This window comes from Ranitomeya imitator, chromosome 2, assembly GCF_032444005.1.
Source record: "Ranitomeya imitator isolate aRanImi1 chromosome 2, aRanImi1.pri, whole genome shotgun sequence".
NCBI classification, from domain to species: domain Eukaryota; kingdom Metazoa; phylum Chordata; class Amphibia; order Anura; family Dendrobatidae; genus Ranitomeya; species Ranitomeya imitator.
The window spans coordinates 182,909,867-182,929,089 of NC_091283.1; the positions used below are offsets into that span (position 1 = coordinate 182,909,867).

Genomic DNA, 19,223 nt, shown 5'->3' on the forward strand with positions numbered 1-19,223 from the left:
GGCTCCGCGGCCTGCGCCTGCCGCGCGGTGTAGTGTCGGGGGACAGCCTGTCTGGCGGCCTAGACCGCCTGGTTCTGCTGCCCCGGCTCCCGCTGTCCTGGCTCCCACTGCCTCCGAGCAGCCCTGTGAGCTGCTCCTCCAGCCATCCGGCCCTCCTGGAACTGGCCTCCCGACGAAGCTGAGCTACCAGGCTGTCCACAGAAGACATGGTGAGAGGGATGTGGCAGCAGGTCCACTCACTTCGCCCGTCTAAGGTAACTGATCTCCCCTTTTCCCGCACTTTCCCAAGCCCCCACCTCCCTTTTTGCATAAATCCCCACCCCAAATCCTACTCTTCCAATCCCCGGGCTCCTTTACTCAATAACACCTTTATTTTTTAAAAGAAAACCTACTGCACTGCTCCCATGGCAACGCAGTCAGTTGACTTCCCCGCCAATAATAGAGGAGGCTGCTCAGCTGATTACCATAACTGCTTCATTTAAAAATAGTGAGTCAACACCTTTAATAACAGAATCATAGCTCCCAACTGTCCAGGATTCAGTGTTACTGTCCCAACTTGAGGGCTCAGTCCTGCCATCCCAGTCCGTCAGGGCTTTGTCCCATCTCCCGACTTCGTAGCTCCTCCTCCTCTGGGGGCGGGGCCGCATCTCTGCTATGTGCATAAATTAAATTAAACTATTCCCTTCTTGTCTTGTGCTCTGCTCTCCTCAATACTCAAACGGACTATCTCATATTCGCAGGAAGCAGCTCTAGCGATGAGCCACAGGCGACAATGACGCAAATAGGAGGATTTGGTAATCTTGAGCTGTATTGCAGTTAGTGAACCCAGAAGCAGATTATACATGTACATAGAGATACATTCTATACAGCAGTGCATTTCTATGTATTTGTATTCTACAAGTGAAGAAAAAGTATTTTTTTTTTTTGTTCCTATAATACTACTAAAAATAATGAAAATCAATTACAAAATATTTTTTTTCTCTTTTCTGTGAATCTCTTCTGGACTCGAACTGACAAGCTCTATAATTGCAGGCAGGTGCTAAAGCTATAGAGCCACATGCTTTGGTGGTGTCACTGGGAAAATTTTGCATACTTGATCTGTATTGCAGCCACTAACCCCACAGGTAGATTATATTGAGATAAAGAGATACATTGTATATAACAGTGTATTTTTATGTCTCTATATTCTATACTTTAGAGGGAGAATTAAATACATATTTTTTATTCCTATAAAATTACTAAAAATTAATTAAAAACAATTACAGAAATTACTGCACTTTAAAAAATAAAAATAAATAAACATCACAAATTAGCAAATAAGATGGACATATTTGGTGTCCCTGTAATCGTAATGACCCACACCACACAGCGATCAGATTATTTATGGGGATTGGTAAATGGCGTAAAAAATGGTGTGATTGATATTTTTTTCTCTATTAAACCCTTAAAAAATGTATTAAAAATGTAACTCTGAGGCCGTGTTCACACATAGCGTAAATGCTACTCTGTTTCTACTGCGTTATTTCTGCACATTTTCTGTAGGTGTCAGCACCACACAACACAATAACTATCTTCTCTGATTATTGTGTGTTTGCTACTTTTCTTTTATGCGTGTGGCAGATGTGAATCCGCTTTTTTATGCAGATGTGAATCCGCTTTTTTATGCTGTTATAGTAGTACAGAAAAGCTTTAATTCTGTGCCTAAAAATACAACAGCGTTTTTTTTTTTTTAACATGCGTTTTTTTCTGTCTCCACATAGAAGCCTATAGAAGAAAAAAAGCACTTAAATTACACAGTTCAGCAGAGTCTTTAGACGCACCAAAGGCAGGAGATTTCATAAAATCACATCCACTGTGCTTGAACTTTTAGACAATGTTCATATGTAGCGAAAATGCTGTATATTTTCTGCTGCTTTATTTGCACAGAAATTCTGCTGTGTTGAACTGTCCAAGCAAAGTGGATGTGATTTCATAAAAACAGCGCTCCTTGTATGTCTCTAAGGCCGGTTTCACACGTCAATGGCTCCGGTACGTGAGGTGACAGTTTCCTCACGTACCGGAGACACTGACTCACGTAGACACATTGAAATCAATGTGTCTCTGCACATGTCAGCGTGTTTTCACGGACCGTGTGTCCGTGTGCAAAATACGGAGACATGTCAGTGTTCGTGGGAGCGCACGGATTACACGGACCCATTAAAGTCAATGGGTCCGTGTAAAACACGTACCGCACACGGACGCTGTCCGTGTGCAGTCCATGTGCCGTGCAGGAGACAGCGCTACAGTAAGCGCTGTCCCCCCAACGTGGTGCTGAAGCCGCCATTCATATCTTCTCTCCAGCAGCGTTCGCTGGAGAGAAGATATGAAAAATCCTTTTTTTTTTCGTGTTTAAAATAAAGATCCCTGTTAACACCCCCCTCCCACCCCCTGTGCGCCCGCCCGCTGTTAATAAAATACTTACCTGGCTCCCTCGCAGCGTCCTGTCCTCGTCTCAACGTCTCCTGTATGAGCGGTCACGTGGTGCCGCCGATTACAGTCATGAATATGCGGCTCCACCTCCCATAGGCCACACGGATGGCCTACGTGAGCTCACGGACACGGATAACTCCGGTACCGATTTTTCCGGTACCGGAATTATCTGGACGTGTGAGACTGGCCTAACACACGTTGCAGATTCACTGCAGAACTGCAGCTTTTTTTTCCGCGCAGAAACGCTGCAGATCTGCAAGTGATTTACAGTACAATGTAAATCAATGGCAAAACAAAAATGCTGTGCTGATGGTGCGGAAAAATCTGCACTAAAAACGCAGCAGATTAAAAAAAGGAGCATGTCACTTCTTTTGTGCAGTTCTGCTGCGTTTCTGCACCCATTCCATAATAGAAATCTGCAGGGGTAAAAAAAGGAAGAAACCTGCACAAAAATCTGCAACGTGTGCACAGACCAAAAAAAAGGAGCAGATTCTGACCTGCGTTTTGTGCCAAGAAATTCAGAATCTGCACAGGAAATTCCACAGGCAAATCTGCAACGTGTGCACATATATGGAGGCTTCTACGTGGAGCCTACAAAATGCACGTGTCACAAACTGCAGTTACTTTTTTAAGTGCAGAATCAAAAGCTTTACTAAACTATACAAATTTATTAAAACACAGCTTCACATCTGCACACAAAAAAAAGACATAAAAAAAGAGGGAAAAGGCATAAAAACATAAAAAATGCATCAAAAATGCAATAACCAGAGGAGATTGTGATTACATAGTTTGGTGTGGACATCAACAGAGAACAAAAACACACAGTATTTATGGAACCTGTGAACACGGCCTTACAGACACCAAAAATCCAGATGTCATATAGTGAAGTTACATCAAGATGAGAAAGTTCTGGTGTCTCCAACTGTGAATGAATCAACACAAAATAAATACACAGGTCTGAACTAGAGATGAGCAAGACCCCTAGATAAAGTAGCAAGGGCCCTGGCTAATCAAAAGCTGCTCGGGTTAAGCCAGAAGAAGGTAAGGGATTCGTGGGCCTCCCTCCAGCTAGGTAGCACTGACTTGGACACTGGATCGGAGTCCAGTTAATCGATCCTCTCATCTCAGTCCCAACAGTCCTGAATACAGTGGACAGTCCAGGATTTGGGTCTATGCCAGAGGTCTCAAACTGCATTCCTCGAGGGCTGCAAACAGGTCATGTTTTCAGGATTTCCTTGTATTGCACAGGTGATAATTTAATCACCTTCATAGAATGATTCTTCTAGCACCTTGTGCAATGCTAAGGAAATCTTGAAAACACACATGGTTTGAGCCCCTCGAGGAATGCAGTTTGAGACCCCTAGTCTATGCCCTGGAAAAACAGGCATCTGCTGAATGTCTCTCTCTGCCAGCGCCCCTCTGACATCTCTTCCTGGCATGGAAGAAAAAAAATGGTAAATGGGCTTGGATTGGGAGTGTGGCCATGGGCGTGGTCAATATTTGCCACTATGCTTGCCACATAATTTGTCCCTCTTTCAGTTCTTTAAAAGTTGGGAGGTATACCGGAATGTAGAGAACCATGTTAGCCGAGCTACGTTGCAGGAAATGAGGAGCCTTGTGTCATGGTTTGGACAGGGTTAATGCCTTGCCCTCTCAGGGTTAATTGTTGTGGCCTCCTTTTGGATCTGGGAGGGATATTTATACCCATGCTGGCTCTGTCAGTTATACTTTCGTTCTGTCTGTGTGCCTGACCCCCTGGTGTGCATGTGTATACTGTGTTATTTGTTTGCTCTCCGTGCTCGATCTGGTCTGTTTGATTTACTCGGCTTTCTGACCTCCGGCTTCCACCCTCCAGTACCTCGATTATCTACCGGGTATTGACCTCAGCACAGTTGACTACTCTCCGGTGCCGTTCGCCACCTTTACACCCCAGTGCCTTGCCACTCCCCCCTCTGTCACATGGTTCAGGTCCTGCTTGCTACCCGGTTAGTTCTCCATCGTTCTGCTCTGGGCTCCCTTACACCCGGGGTCCTTGACACCTTGAAGATTCAGATAAGGATTTTCTTAGTACCAACGCTTTTTGACACCAAACAGCCGCCTTTCTCAAGGTCAAAAAAACAAATGTCGGTCAAACGTGAATCTCTCCATTCTGGTAAATACACATCTGGAAGATATCTCCTACAGCCATGGTACAGCAGCACAGGATATTCATACATAAGCAGGTGTTGTGCCTTAACACACCACCACCAGGTGAAACGGAACTTCCCTATTGTGTGCGCTTTTGCCCCTCTCTAGAGTTCTTCAACCCCTTTATGACCCAGCCTATTTTGACCTTAAAGACCTTGCCGTTTTTTGCAATTCTGACCAGTGTCCCTTTATGAGGTAATAACTCAGGAACGCTTCAACGGATCCTAGCGGTTCTGAGATTGTTTTTTCGTGACATATTGGGCTTCATGTTAGTGGTAAATTTAGGTCAATAAATTCTGTGTTTATTTGTGATAAAAACGGAAATTTGGCGAAAATTTCGAAAATTTCGCAATTTTCACATTTTGAATTTTTATTCTGTTAAACCAGAGAGTTACACAAAATAGTTAATAAATAACATTTCCCACTTGTATACTTTACATCAGCACAATTTTGGAAACAAAATTTTTTTTTGCTAGGAAGTTATAAGGGTTAAAATTTGACCAGCGATTTCTCATTTTTACAACGAAATTACAAAACCATTTTTTTTAGGGACCACCTCACATTTGAAGTCAGATTGAGGGGTCTATATGGCTGAAAATACCCAAAAGTGACACCATTCTAAAAACTGCACCCCTCAAGGTGCACAAAACCACATTCAAGAAGTTTATTAACCCTTCAGGTGCTTCACAGCAGCAGAAGCAACATGGAAGGAAAAAATGAACATTTAACTTTTTAGTCACAAAAATGATTTTTTTATTTTCCCAATGGTAAAAGGAGAAACTGAACCATGAAAGTTGTTGTCCAATTTGTCCTGAGTACGCTGATACTTCATATGTGGGGGTAAACCACTGTTTGTGCGCACGGCAGGGCTTGGAAGGGAAGGAGCGCCATTTGACTTTTTGAATGAAAAATTGGCTGCACTCTTTAGCGGACACCATGTCACATTTGGAGAGCCCCCGTGTGCCTAAAAATTGGAGCTTCCCCACAAGTGACCCCATTTTTGAAACTAGACGCCCCAAGGAACTTATCTAGATGCATAGTGAGCACTTTAAAGCCCCAGGTGCTTCACAAATTGATCCGTAAAAATGAAAAAGTACTTTTTTTTCACAAAAAAATTCTTTTAGCCTCAATTTTTTCATTTTCACATGGGCAACAGGATAAAATGGATCCTAAAATTTGTTGGGCAAATTCTCCTGAGTACACTGATACCTCACATGTGGGGGTAAACCACTGTTTGGGCACATGGTAAGGCTCGGAAGGGAAGGAGCACCATTTGGCTTTTTGAATGAAAAATTATCTCCATCGTTAGCGGACACCATGTCGCGTTTGGAGAGACCCTGTGTGCCTAAACATTGGAGCTCCCCCACAAGTGACCCCATTTTGGAAACTGGACCCCCCAAGGAACTTATCTAGATGCCTAATGAGCACTTTAAACCCTCAGGTGCTTCACAAATTGATCCGTAAAAATGAAAAAGTACTTTTTTTTCACAAAAAATTTCTTTTCGCCTCAATTTTTTTCATTTTCAAATGGGAAATAGGATAAAATGGATCCTAAAATTTGTTGGGCAATTTCCCCTGAGTACGCCGATACCTCATATGTGGGGGTAAACCACTGTTTGGGCACACGGCAGGGCTCGGAAGGGAAGGCGCGCCTTTTGACTTTTTGAATGGAAAATTAGCTCCAATTGTTAGCGGACACCATGTCGCGTTTGGAGAGCCCCTGTGTGCCTATGCATTGGAGCTCCCCCACAAGTGACCCCATTTTGGAAACTAGACCCCCCAAGGAACTTATCTAGATGCATAGTGAGCACTTTAAACTCCCAGGTGCTTCACAGAAGTTTATAACGCAGAGCCATGAAAATAAAAAATAATTTTTCTTTCCTCAAAAATGATTTTTTAGCCTGGAATTTCCTATTTTGCCAACGGTAATAGGAGAAATTGGACCATAAATGTTGTTGTCCAGTTTGTCTTGAGTACGCAGATACCCCATATGTGGGGGTAAACCTCTGTTTGGGTGCACGGCAGGGCTCGGAAGGGAAGGCACGCCATTTGGCTTTTTAAATGGAAAATTAGCTCCAATCATTAGCGGACACCATGTTTGGAGAGCCCCTGTGTGCCTAAACATTGGAGATCCCCCACAAATGACCCCATTTTGGAAACTAGACCCCCAAAGGAACTAATCTAGATGTGTGGTGAGCACTTTGAACCCTCAAGTGCTTCACAGAAGTTTATAACGCAGAGCCATGAAAATAAAAAAAAAATTTCTTTTCTCAATAATGATTTTTTAGCCCGCAATTTTTTATTTTCCCAAGGGTAATAGGAGAAATTTGACCCCAATATTTGTTGTCCAGTTTCTCCCGAGTACGGTGATACCCCATATGTGGGGGTAAACTACTGTTTGGGCACATGCCGGGGCTCGGAAGTGAAGTAGTGAAGTTTTGAAATGCAGACTTTGATGGAATGCTCTACGGGCGTCACGTTGCGTTTGCAGAGCCCCTGATGTGGCTAAACAGTAGAAACCCCCCACAAGTGACCCCATTTTGGAAACTAGACCCCGAAAGGAACTAATCTAGATATGTGGTGAGCACTTTCAACCCCCAAGTGCTTCACAGAAGTTTATAACGCAGAGCCGTGAAAATAATAAATACGTTTTCTTTCCTCAAAAATAATTTTTAGCCCAGAATTTTTTATTTTCCCAAGGGTTACAGGAGAAATTGGACCCCAAAAGTTGTTGTCCAGTTTCTCCTGAGTACGCTGATACCCCATGTGTGGGGGTAAACCACTGTTTGGGCACACGTCGGGGCTCAGAAGGGAAGTAGTGACTTTTGAAATGCAGACTTTGATGGAATGGTCTGCGGGTGTCACGTTGCGTTTGCAGAGCCCCTGGTGTGCCTAAACAGTAGAAACCCCCCACAAGTGACCCCATTTTGGAAACTAGACCCCCCAAGGAACTTATCTAGATACTAGATTGTGGCCCGATTCTAACGCATCGGGTATTCTAGAATATGCATGTCCCCGTAGTATATGGACAATGATGATTCCAGAATTCGCGGCAGACTGTGTCCGTCGCTGATTGATCAAGGCAACCTTTATGACATCATCATCGCCATGGCAACCATTATGACATCATCGTCGCTGTGCCCGTTGCTGATTGGTCGAGGCCTGGCGGCCTCGACCAATCAGAGACGTGGGATGTCTACGTCCTTTATGACATCATCGCTGTGCCCGTTGCTGATTGGTCGAGGCCTGGCGGCCTCGACCAATCAGAGACGTGGGATGTCTACGTCCTTTATGACATCATCGCTGTGCCCGTCGCTGATTGGTCGAGGCCTGGCGGCCTCGACCAATCAAAGACGTGGGATTTCCAGGACAGACAGACAGAAAGACAGACAGACAGACAGACGGAAAAACCCTTAGACAATTATATATATAGATGTGGTGAGCACTTTGAACCCCCAAGTGCTTCACAGACGTTTACAACGCAGAGCCGTGAAAATAAAAAATCATTTTTCTTTCCTCAAAAATGATGTTTTAGCAAGCAATTTTTTATTTTCTCAAGGGTAACAGGAGAAATTGGACCCCAGTAATTGTTGCGCAGTTTGTCCTGACTGTGCTGGTACCCCATATGTGGGGGTAAACCACTGTTTGGGCACACGTCGGGGCTCGGAAGGGAGGGAGCACGATTTGACTTTTTGAATAAAAGATTGGCTGGAATCAATGGTGGCGCCATGTTGCGTTTGGAGACCCCCTGATGTGCCTAAACAGTGGAAACCCCTCAATTCTAACGCCAACACACCCCTAACCCTTATCCCAACTGTAGCCGTAACCCTAACCACAACCCTAACCCCAACACACCCCTAACCCTAACCACAACCCTAATTCCAACCCAACCCTAACCCTAAGGCTATGTGCCCACGTTGCTGGTTCGTGTGAGATTTTTCCGCACTATTTTTTAAAAATCCGCGGGTAAAAGGCACTACGTTTTACCTGCGGACTTACCGCGGATTTCCAGTGTTTTTTGTGCGGATTTCACCTGCGGATTCCTATTGAGGATCAGGTGTAAAACGCTGCGGAATCCGCACAAAGAATTGACATGCTGCGGAAAATACAACGCAGCGTTTCCGCGTGGTATTTTCTGCACCATGGGCACAGCGGATTTGGTTTTCCATAGGTTTACATGGTACTGTAAACCTGATGGAACACTGCTGCGAATCCGCAGCGGCCAATCCGCTGCGGATCCGCAGCCAAATCCGCAACGTCTGCACATAGCCTAATTCTAAAGGTATGTGCACACGCTCCGGAAAATGCTGCGGATCCGCAGAAGTTTCCCATGAGTTTACATTTCAATGTAAACCTATGGGAAACAAAAATCGCTGTACACATGCTGCGGAAAAACTGCACGGAAACGCAGGTGTTTACATTCCGCAGCATGTCACTTCTTTCTGCTGATTCCACAGCGGTTTTACAACTGCTCCAATAGAAAAATCGCAGTTGTAAAACCACAGTGAAATGTGCAGAAAAACCGCGGTAAATCCGCCATAAATCCGCAGCGGTTTAGCACTGTGGATTTATCAAATCCGCTGCGGAAAAATCCGCAGAGGACCAGAATACGTGTGCACCGAAACCGAAACCCTAACTCTACCCCTAACCCTAGCCCTAACCCTACCCCTAACCCTAACCCTACCCCTAACCCTAGTTCTAACTCCAACCTTAGTGGAAAAAAAAAAATCTTTATTTTATTATTGTCCCTACCTAAACAAAGGGGGGGTGGGTCATTTACTGTTTTTTTTTATTTTGATCACTGCGATAGGTTTTATCACAGTGATCAAAATTCACATTGGAACAAATCTGCCGGCCGGCAGATTCGGCGGACGCACTGCGCATGCGCCCGCCATTTTGGAACATGGCGGCGCCCAGGAAAGAAGACGGACGGACCCCGGGAGGCTCGGTAAGTATAAGGGGGGGAGATCAGGGCACGGGGGGGGGCGTTGGAGCACAGGGGGGTGGATCGGAGCATGGGGGGGTGGATCGGTGTGCGGGCGGGTGAATCGGTGTGCAGGGGGGGTGGATTGGAGCACGGGGGGGTGGGATTGGAGCACGGGGGGAGCGGACAGGAGGACGGGGGAGCGGAGCACAGGACAGAGGGGAGCGGACCACAGATCGGGGGGCTGGGGGGGGCCGATCGGTGGGGTGGGGTGGGGGCACATCAGTGTTTCCAGCCATGGCCGATGATATTGCAGCATCGGCCATGGCTGGATTGTAATATTTCACCAGTTTTTTAGGTGAAATATTACAAATCGCTCTGATTGGCAGTTTCACTTTCAACAGCCAATCAGAGCGATCGTAGCCACGGGGGGGGTGAAGCCACCCCCCTTGGGCTAAACTACCACTCCCCCTGTCCCTGCAGACCGGGTGAAATTGGAGTTAACCCTTTCACCCGGCCTGCAGGAGCCCAATCCGGCCATGACGCATATGCTGTGTCACAGGTCGGATTGGCACGGGTTTTCATGACGCATACGCTGTGTCAAAGGTCGGGAAGGGGTTAATATATCATACTTGGTACAATCCTTAAAGAGTGTAAAACTTATGAAATAAAATACACCCTTACCACAGGAGACAGGTAGATTCACAGACATGGCATCAGAGACATGTGCATATGATATGCTTTTCAGATATGTGGCAGAAGATCTAGCCAGGGCAAGCAGCTCATCTTTAGTTTCTGGCAGATTCTGGCCGGGTATGTTAAAATAATTCAGTGTATAATTGCCAGAGACCTAAAAAAAAGACAAATTTCAGTTTAAAATTGATATTCTAATTTTTCAAGTTTTATTAGGCAGAGAATAGCATAGTCTGAGCAGTGCCAAGTAGTCTATCTGATGGTCAAGTTGGTAGGACAGACCAGGATTAATGTTGGTGAGGTCCTTGGGGGTGATGATTTCCGCAGCCTGGACCCACACTTTGCTTTGCACACTTTTGCAGCCCTACAGGTGGCCAAATATGCAATTGTGCAAATGGCCTTTTCAATGGTAAATATGACGGTGTCAAGTGGACCTGTATTGACATGTGTAGCAGGTGGGAGCTGAAGGGAACCATCTGTAAATTTGAAGATATCTGCAGAGACTGATATTGTATCTCCCTTACAGAGGTCGACAACGTACCAATATTGAAATGTCCTCTGTGTTTCGAATGTTCCAACTATAGCCGTCCTCACTCTTCAGATACACCATTGGTGGATTGTCACATGGACCATTGGTGACTGTCAGATTAATATCTATTACCTTGTGACTGCACATGGACAAGAAAGAAATATTCATTACACACTTTGCAAAAAAAAGTCGCCATGGTTACACATATGCAAATTAGATTGTTTCCAGAAGGAAGAACTGTCTCTATAATAAACACTTATAGAAGAGCTAATTCAAAAGCTACAACAAAACACTGTCCTTCTACCCAGCTTTGTACTGATGAAGGGGAAAAAAACTGAAACACCTACCCGCAGGTGCATGATTTTTATTTCTTCAGGAAGAGACTATATTTTTCAAAAAATTCAAGACTCTGTAATTAACCTACAAGGTAGCTACTTACAGATGGCACATTGACAGTTTGGACTAGTCACTGGTCTGAACTGTGAGCGCTTCCGTGCTTCAAGCAAAGGCGGTTTTGCCTCTGCAGCAACGGAGGAGAACAGGAGCTCTTGAAAGCAAAGACTGCAAAATAGTGTTCTTCCTTCTGGAGGAGAGCCAATTTGAATACCTTTTTTCCCCAAAGGGAGTATTTTCTGGTGAGTAAGAATTCCTATATCATCTAGCATTCTCCATGGGGAAATCGGTTCCTCTGAAAGATCTATAGTTACCGACTCCAAATAAGTCCTGTCAGTAGACTGACTCCCCAGAAAGATTTTACTTCCCATATTTAGACCTATCCATTAGCCAAAGTGGACATTTGACTTTGCATACTGCCTTTTACTCTGGAGGAGCCAATGTGTCCATGCATCAATTGATTTTAAAGGGCACTACGTAATGCTTTTTCCCCTGTTCTGATGTTACAGCAAAAGTTCTTGCTTGTTTTCCATGTCCAGCTGAGAGCTGTCAGTCAACAACAGGACACTATGTGATCAGCTTTCAAAGGCAGGGTTCTGCATTGCTTTATCGTACCTGTCTTTTGTACCCATGTCTGAGACATGCAGTACTGACTGATCAGTGTCCACATCCAAGCCTGGTTATAAAGATGTGATAGGTGCGGGGCTTGGCACACAGTACACATGGGAGTCGGTCAGTATATGCTCAGTAGGAATGGGTTGTAAAGTAAAGGCGTTCAATAAAGTGTACGTTCCCCAAAAATTACTGCTGCGTACCTTGGATAAGGGTGTTGATGAGTGACATGTAAGATATAAGCATTTTTCACAGACTCTGTATTCTGGACATCATATGTCTCTATGTCTGTCATAAGATAGTCTGCTTGGAGAACATTTGTAACGTGGAAGTTATCCTGCAGCTGACACGTCTCTGGTCCGGTTTTATCTACAGAGAAATAAACCATAACATTACGGAAAGCTAATAAACGGATTAATCTCTTTAGCCGCAGTGATCTGCAATAAGTTTTATATGTTTGGGATTTTTTTTTTACTTTACCCAAGCAACTTAAACATTATTGTGAGGGCAAATAGTACGTTTGTGATCTTAGCCTCTTAAATAAGGTTTATCTCATTTAAAAAAAAAAAAATCCAGTTTGGTTAGAAATAATAGGTTGATCACTGTGATCAGTTCCTAGGGAATCCCGCAGCAAGTGTTTAATTTTCCAGTGGTGCCACCACAGGAGAAGTGAAGCATTGTAGACTTCTTGTTGAAATTAATAAATTGTTACTGTACAGATGTGCTGAACTCTCCAGGTAGCATGAGAAAGAGAAAAACAAAATCTTTAAGTAGCCGATCCTTGCAAATTTCAGTTTTTTACCACCATTGGAGGAATGAAACCTTACATAGTTCCCACTCAAATCAATGAGGTGCTCTTGTAATGTATAGGTGTGCTGAGCCCTCCAAAGACAGAAAACATATGTAGTCGCTCTCGTTTCACTTCTGTTCTCCTGCGGCACCGTAACAGGAAGATTGAAGCCTGCCTGGCATCGCTATTTATTAACTAAGAAATCTGTATTTAAAGGGACACTGTCACCTGAATTTGGAGGGAACAATCTTCAGCCATGGAGGCGGGGTTTTTGATTCACTCTTTCCTTACCCGCTGGCTGCATGCTGGCTGCAATATTGGATTATTATTATTATTATTATTATTATTATTATTTATTGTTATAGCGCCATTTATTCCATGGCGCTTTACATGTGAGGAGGGGTATACATAATGAAAACAAGTACAATAATCTTAAACAATACAAGTCATAACTGGTACAGGAGGAATGAGGACCCTGCCCGCGAGGGCTCACAATCTACAAGGGGTTGAAGTTCATTCTCTGTCCTCCATAGTACACGCCTGCGCAAGGCAAGATTGCTTTGTGCAGGCATGTACTACGGAGGACAGAGAATGAACTTCAATCCAATATTGCAGCCAGTATGCAGCCAGCGGGTAAGGAAAGGGTGAATCAAAAACACAAAAACCCCGCCTCCATGGCTGAAGATTGTTCCCTCCAAATTCAGGTGACAGTGTCCCTTTAAAAATTGGCCTTGCTATCGTGTCAAGTTATAATATGGCACTCATAAAAGCCTTTGAAACTATACTGCACCTTTCTATGTCTACAAATCATCATATCACATATCGAAAATTTTCAACCCCATCTCCCATTGCAAATAACAAACTTTCTGGGGGGTTTTGCAATAAACCAATGAAACAAGAACAATTTAAATAGCTTAACACGACTACGGTAATATAGCAAGTGATTTCTCCAAATATAACACAAAATAATCATGATTTTGTTAACTTTGAAGTTTGATTTCATGTTAGAAAAATGGCAAAGTCAAGAGAGTGGTCCAAAAAGGAGAACAGGTCGTTGTCGTTCACAAACAAAGGGAAACGACAAGATACAAAGGAGTTGAATGTTGCTAGAGATACAGTCGGAGGCAGAGATCAAAAGTTCAAAGTTACAAGAACATTGTACATGACATCAAAAGGAAGCTGTCACCAGCTGCCACCAGATTTCTGAGGAGACAGGTGGTCAAAAGTACTTGAGTGCCTGCAAAGGACAACTGGAAGATTTGGTGGCAGCAGGCACTTAGGTTTCAATTTGCACAGTAAGGAGCATACTAAATGCTAAAGGTCTCTATTCCTGAACTTAAGACTCACACTGACCCAAAAGCACAAGAAAAGTTGCTTCAATGTAGTCAAAACTATATAAATAAGCCACAGAAGATTTGGGATTCAGGTGTGTGGAACAATGAAACAGAACTGTACATTTTCGGAATTGTCTGGAGAAGGAAGACTGAAACGTACGCCTGGAAAGAGCACGCTATGCTGAGGCATGGCAGTGGCTCAGTAATGCTTAGGCTACTTTCACACTAGCGTTTTTTGCAATACGTCGCAATGCGTCATTTATGGGAGAAAACGCATCCTGCAAAGTTGTTTGCAGGATGCGTTTTTGCCCCATAGATTAACATTAGCGACGCATTGCGATGCATTGACACACGTTGCAACCGTCGTGCGGCAGTTGCGCCATGTTGTGGCGGATCGCCGGGAGCAAAAAACGTTACATGTTTTTACTGCCGACGGACCCCACCTCCCGCACCTTACAATGGGGCAGTGGATGCGCAGGAAAAATGCATCTGCTGCCTCCGTTGTGCCTCCGTTTCACTGCTAGCGTCGGAACCTCGCCCCGACGCACTGCGACGGGCCAAGTCCAACGCTAGTGTGAAAGTAGCCTTACATTAAAGAATTTTGGTGGTTCGGTGATGCCTACAAAGAAAAATGATGGTGGCTCAGTGATTATCTTGGGCTACTTTGCTTCCACTGGCACTGGGAACGTGCAGGGTGTGGCAGTCAAGATGGATTCAGTCAAGAATCAGGCGATCCTAGAAGAAAATGGCATGCCTTCTGTGAGGAAGCTGAATGTTTGCTGTCATTCAACAGGATCCCAAGCATAACTCACAGTTAACCAAGACTTGGTTTTAGAAGTTCTCGACGATTCTGAATAGCCATCGCATTGCTGAACTTGATCCTGATAGAAAACATTTGTTGGGATTTGAAGAAGGCAGTTTCATCAGGCGGACCCAAGAATATTAGTAAACCGGAGGCCATTTATCCATGAGCAATGGGATAAGATTCCTCAGGAACATTGCCAGAGGCTGGTGATTGGCTATGCATCATATTTGACGATTGGATCATTGCAAACAGCAGAAAGTTTGTCAGTTTTACTAATAAACCTAATTTGCAGTGGGGGCATGAGTAGTTTGATTACAACAGAACATTACTCATACCTATGTATTACAGACATATAATTTACTGGTTGTGTACCGTATATCCAATCTGTTGGATATATTACTGAAGGATAATGTTGCTGCTCACCCCTCCTCAGATCCAGGAAAATTCTCTTTGGATTTTGCAGTTCAGCAAAAAAGGTAACTTCTGAGTAATTTGCCTTTGCCCACTGCAGAAGCTCCTCACTATTTATAGGCAGATTTTCTTCAGAAATGCTCCATTTTGGGTTTTCACCACTTGTTGTTTTCACAGATGAGGAAAGCTGAAATAAAGACACAACTAAGTGCTGGCACCAAAATAAATGAAGCATGAAGAATATCTTATGAAAAGGAGATAGATCACATAACATACACCAATAACAATTAGATACATATGTAGCACCTATTAATGATTTACAAAACCATATACAGTTTCCTGTGTTACAGAATTTCAATGTATCCGTAAAAAGCAGATGCCCTACTGAGGCATTAGATTTTTTTCTCACACCCAATGACTTGAAAGGGTGAGCATAATTCAATTCCAGAATCAAATCACAGTATGCTGCGATTGTTTTCATAGATTTTGTCAGTGAAAAAAAATCGTCCATCATTGAATAACATGGAAAATCGGATAGCACTCGTCTGATTTCTACGCTCAAGTGCACAGGCCCTTCACATTTTGTAATGAATGATGAAACATACAGCTCTCTAAGATCTTAGTTTATAAACAAGAAGGAAAAATGCCAAACTCTTGTTTTCATTTCATACAACACCTTTATTAATTCACAGAAAAAAGATTGGAAACATTCTTGTCTACATTTTGAAAACCCATATCTTTACGTGGTTCTGATGGATAGACAGACAGGCAGGCAGACAGACATACAGATAGTCAAACAGACAGACAGACAATTTCAAAGACTGAAAAAAACTTCTTGATCTAGTACAGCTCAAACAAGTGGAAGTTTGTTACATAGTGTTCAGTCCATAAGATGATAGATACATACAGTAGATAGATAAATAGATACATAGATTAGATATGGGATAGGTAGTTTTGAGGTTTATGTATGCATAAATATATTAAATAGAAGATAATTTGTAAATAGATAAATATATTCAGATTCAGAAAAAAAACTTAACCTCTGTCCCCACAACTGAACAGTTGCTACAATGGTATCAAGTCCATAAGTTAGATAGATAGATAGATAGATAGATAGATAGATAGATAGATAGATAGATAGATAGATAGCAATTTTTTTATCACTCCCATAAAATCCATTGTATACTTATTAAGTATGTCCAGAATGACAGTAATAAGAGACGAGGCTTATACTTACATACAAGTTGATTGGGTAGTTGATGGCACTGCCGGTGATAACTGTGAACACTTGGGTGTTTGCATTTATAATAAACACAGGGGGCTTCTCTGACATATCTCCATCCGCATCCTCTCGGGAGACCTCCATCGTCAGGTAGTCAAAAGCCTACAAAAAAACATTAGAAATTAATTTAATACAAGCTGGATAATCGATACCATCATCAATAGAGACCTTTATATACAATACAACTACTCTTTTCACCATTGGCTAAAGGAATGGAAAAATGATGTATTATATTTTTAATCAACTTTATACATCATTATGCTTCATCCAATCTAAGCAGTTTTGCTGATTCTATATGTTTTCTAAGAAAAAAAAAACTTTTTAAATGAGGCCTGATGGTTGTTCTGTGGAACAAATATGGAGACACAAAACTCTGCCTTCTGCTTCCCATCCATCACCACTGTAAACTGATCCAATGCACTGCCATGTCCTGCTTCATCTGGGCTAGTAATAGTGCTAGGAATAGGGTTATGGATATGGCTGGTATTATGGGTGGGTTAGGGATAGGACTAGGGTTACATAGATAATATAGTTGAAAAAAGGCAAATGTCCATTATGATCATCCGAGAGAAAGGATAAAAGGATAAAAGGAATGGTTATATGCACAATCACAATGCCTGATCTATTCTGCCCCCAAAAGCTAAGCTCTACCTCCTGATCCCAATTATTAATCCAACTAAACATTCAGAAAATAACTTTACACCTTTATATAATTGTTTGTTATTTTCTCATAAAAAGCAACTGAGCCTTTTTTTAAACAATTGATGGTTACCTTCTAGTCTTGTGGTAGACTATTCGACAGCTTAATCCTACTTGTGACAAAGAACCTTACTTTCTCCAGACGAAGGTCCCTGCTTAGATATTTATTGTCAAAAGTAAATAAATGTAATTTTTTTAGTCTTTCCTGATAATCAAGCTCTTCCATCCATGTCCCTTATCAGTTTTGTGACTCTTCTTTGTACCTTTTCTAGCTCCAAGGCATACTTTCCATACTGCATTTTCCGGATGAGGTTGCACTAACACTAAAGTGGTGGTATTACATCCCTGTCCTGCAAGCTCATACCTCTTAATACATGACAATATCCTGCTGGCTGTAGGAGCTGCCTAATGACATTGCATGCTGTTATTTAGACTGCGATCAAGAAGTACACTCAGATCCTTCTCTACAAATGACTCTCCTAGTTTTACTCACTTATGATGCCTGCATATTATTAGTGCCCATGTGCATAGCTTAACACTTCTCCATATTGACCCTCATCTGCCAAGTGGATGCCTAAAAACTCAATTTGTCAGAAGTAACTTATGCACATTTTCCATAGACTTCACTATACTGCATAGCTTGTGTCATCTGAAAAAATAGAAGCAACACTATTAATCCTGCCTTCCATGTAAATAAGTTTAATAATAGCGGACCAAGCACTGACCTTTGGGGCCACCACTTATAAGCGAAGACCATTCAGAGTAGCAGTCATTCACCACAACTCTCTGGGTGCGATCGCTCTTTTACCCATTTTCTTTCCAAGCTTTCTAATTCTATAGACCTTAATTTATGCATTGGGTGTCTATGTGGGACAGTATCAGATGCATTTCCAAAGTTCCAAAAACACTATATTCACAGCTACCCCTCTGTCCAATTTTCTACTTACCTCTTCATAAAAATTAATCAGGGTAGTTTGATAACTTTTGTCCTTCAAAAAGCCGTTTTGGCGATAAATCGTGATATTATTTTCAGTCATATACTCCTGTATATAATTCCCTACAAGTTCCCACAATGAATGTTAAAAGTTTATTGGTCTACAATCACCTGTGAAAGAATTGGAGCCCTTTTTGAAAATGGGCTGCACATTGGCACAAAGCTAATCGCTTGGTACAGTACCAGTCCCTAGGGATAGAGCTAGGGTTAAGTTTAGGGTTAAGCTTAGGGTTAGGGTTATTTTTAGGGGTAGCGCTAGGGTTAGGCAGTCCTATTGTTAGAGCTAGGATTAGACTAGCATTAGGTTTAAGGATATGTCTACGATTAGGTTTAGAGCTAGAGAAATAAAATAGTTATTTAAAAAAGAAATTAATAAAAAAGTAATAAATATATATGTATGTGCATTTATATATATAGTGATGCAGTGACCCCTGTTACAGGTAGGGGGCGCTGCATGGTCTCCTCAGAATATGCACGGAGGCGTATTGAGGCCTTTGGAATGCATGGCAGTCGCAGGCATAACTGTGGTGATGAGACAACGTCCGGCATTATTTAACTGGCCGGTATGTGTCACAGAGGAAGATACTCTGCGCTGTAAGCCTGAAGTAAGGTTGTTCTGGGACCTGCAGTCTCACAAGTATTTGTGTAGTTTTAAAGGGAGGCTTGCAGGGTTAGTCGGAGAGCTGGGCGGGTCTGGCTAACTACACACCTCCTACCTATGGGAGTGGTTACAGCTTCATAAGGTGACCAGGGTAAGTCACATGGTTCCTGGGTATGGACCTGAATGGTTCCTTGGTTGTAAGGTCCTGTGAGAGGAAAGGCTTGGGTGTTGGGAGGTCCAGAGTGGGGACCAGATCCCTGAAGAGCACCTGGTGAGGCCATGATCCTGAGTGGCCTCTGTGCTCGGAGGTCCTGCGTGTGGACCGGATCCTTGAAGAGCACGAGGTGAGGCCATGAACCTGAGTGGCCTCTGTATTTGGGACTTCCTGTGTGTGGACCGGATCCCTGAAGAGCACAAAGTGAGGCCATGGATCTGCAGAGCCGGTGACAGCTACTGCGTGGGGGAAGAGAACAGACTGGTGTATATGTGTCTGGCAAGTT

The 19,223-nt window shown here is 43.1% G+C and overlaps 1 protein-coding gene across 1 annotated transcript in view; it reads right to left on the minus strand.

Moving 5' to 3' along the window:
* The window catches only part of ENG (endoglin), a 53,978-nt gene that overhangs the window by 17,538 nt on the left and 17,217 nt on the right, over positions 1-19,223 (minus strand). The window contains exons 3-7 of the mRNA XM_069748217.1: positions 16,385-16,531; positions 15,160-15,334; positions 12,011-12,176; positions 10,815-10,941; positions 10,265-10,430 (exon numbers count right to left, since the gene is read on the minus strand). Of these exons, the coding sequence (XP_069604318.1) occupies positions 10,265-10,430; positions 10,815-10,941; positions 12,011-12,176; positions 15,160-15,334; positions 16,385-16,531 (781 nt within the window). The remainder of the gene's footprint in view (positions 1-10,264; positions 10,431-10,814; positions 10,942-12,010; positions 12,177-15,159; positions 15,335-16,384; positions 16,532-19,223) is intronic.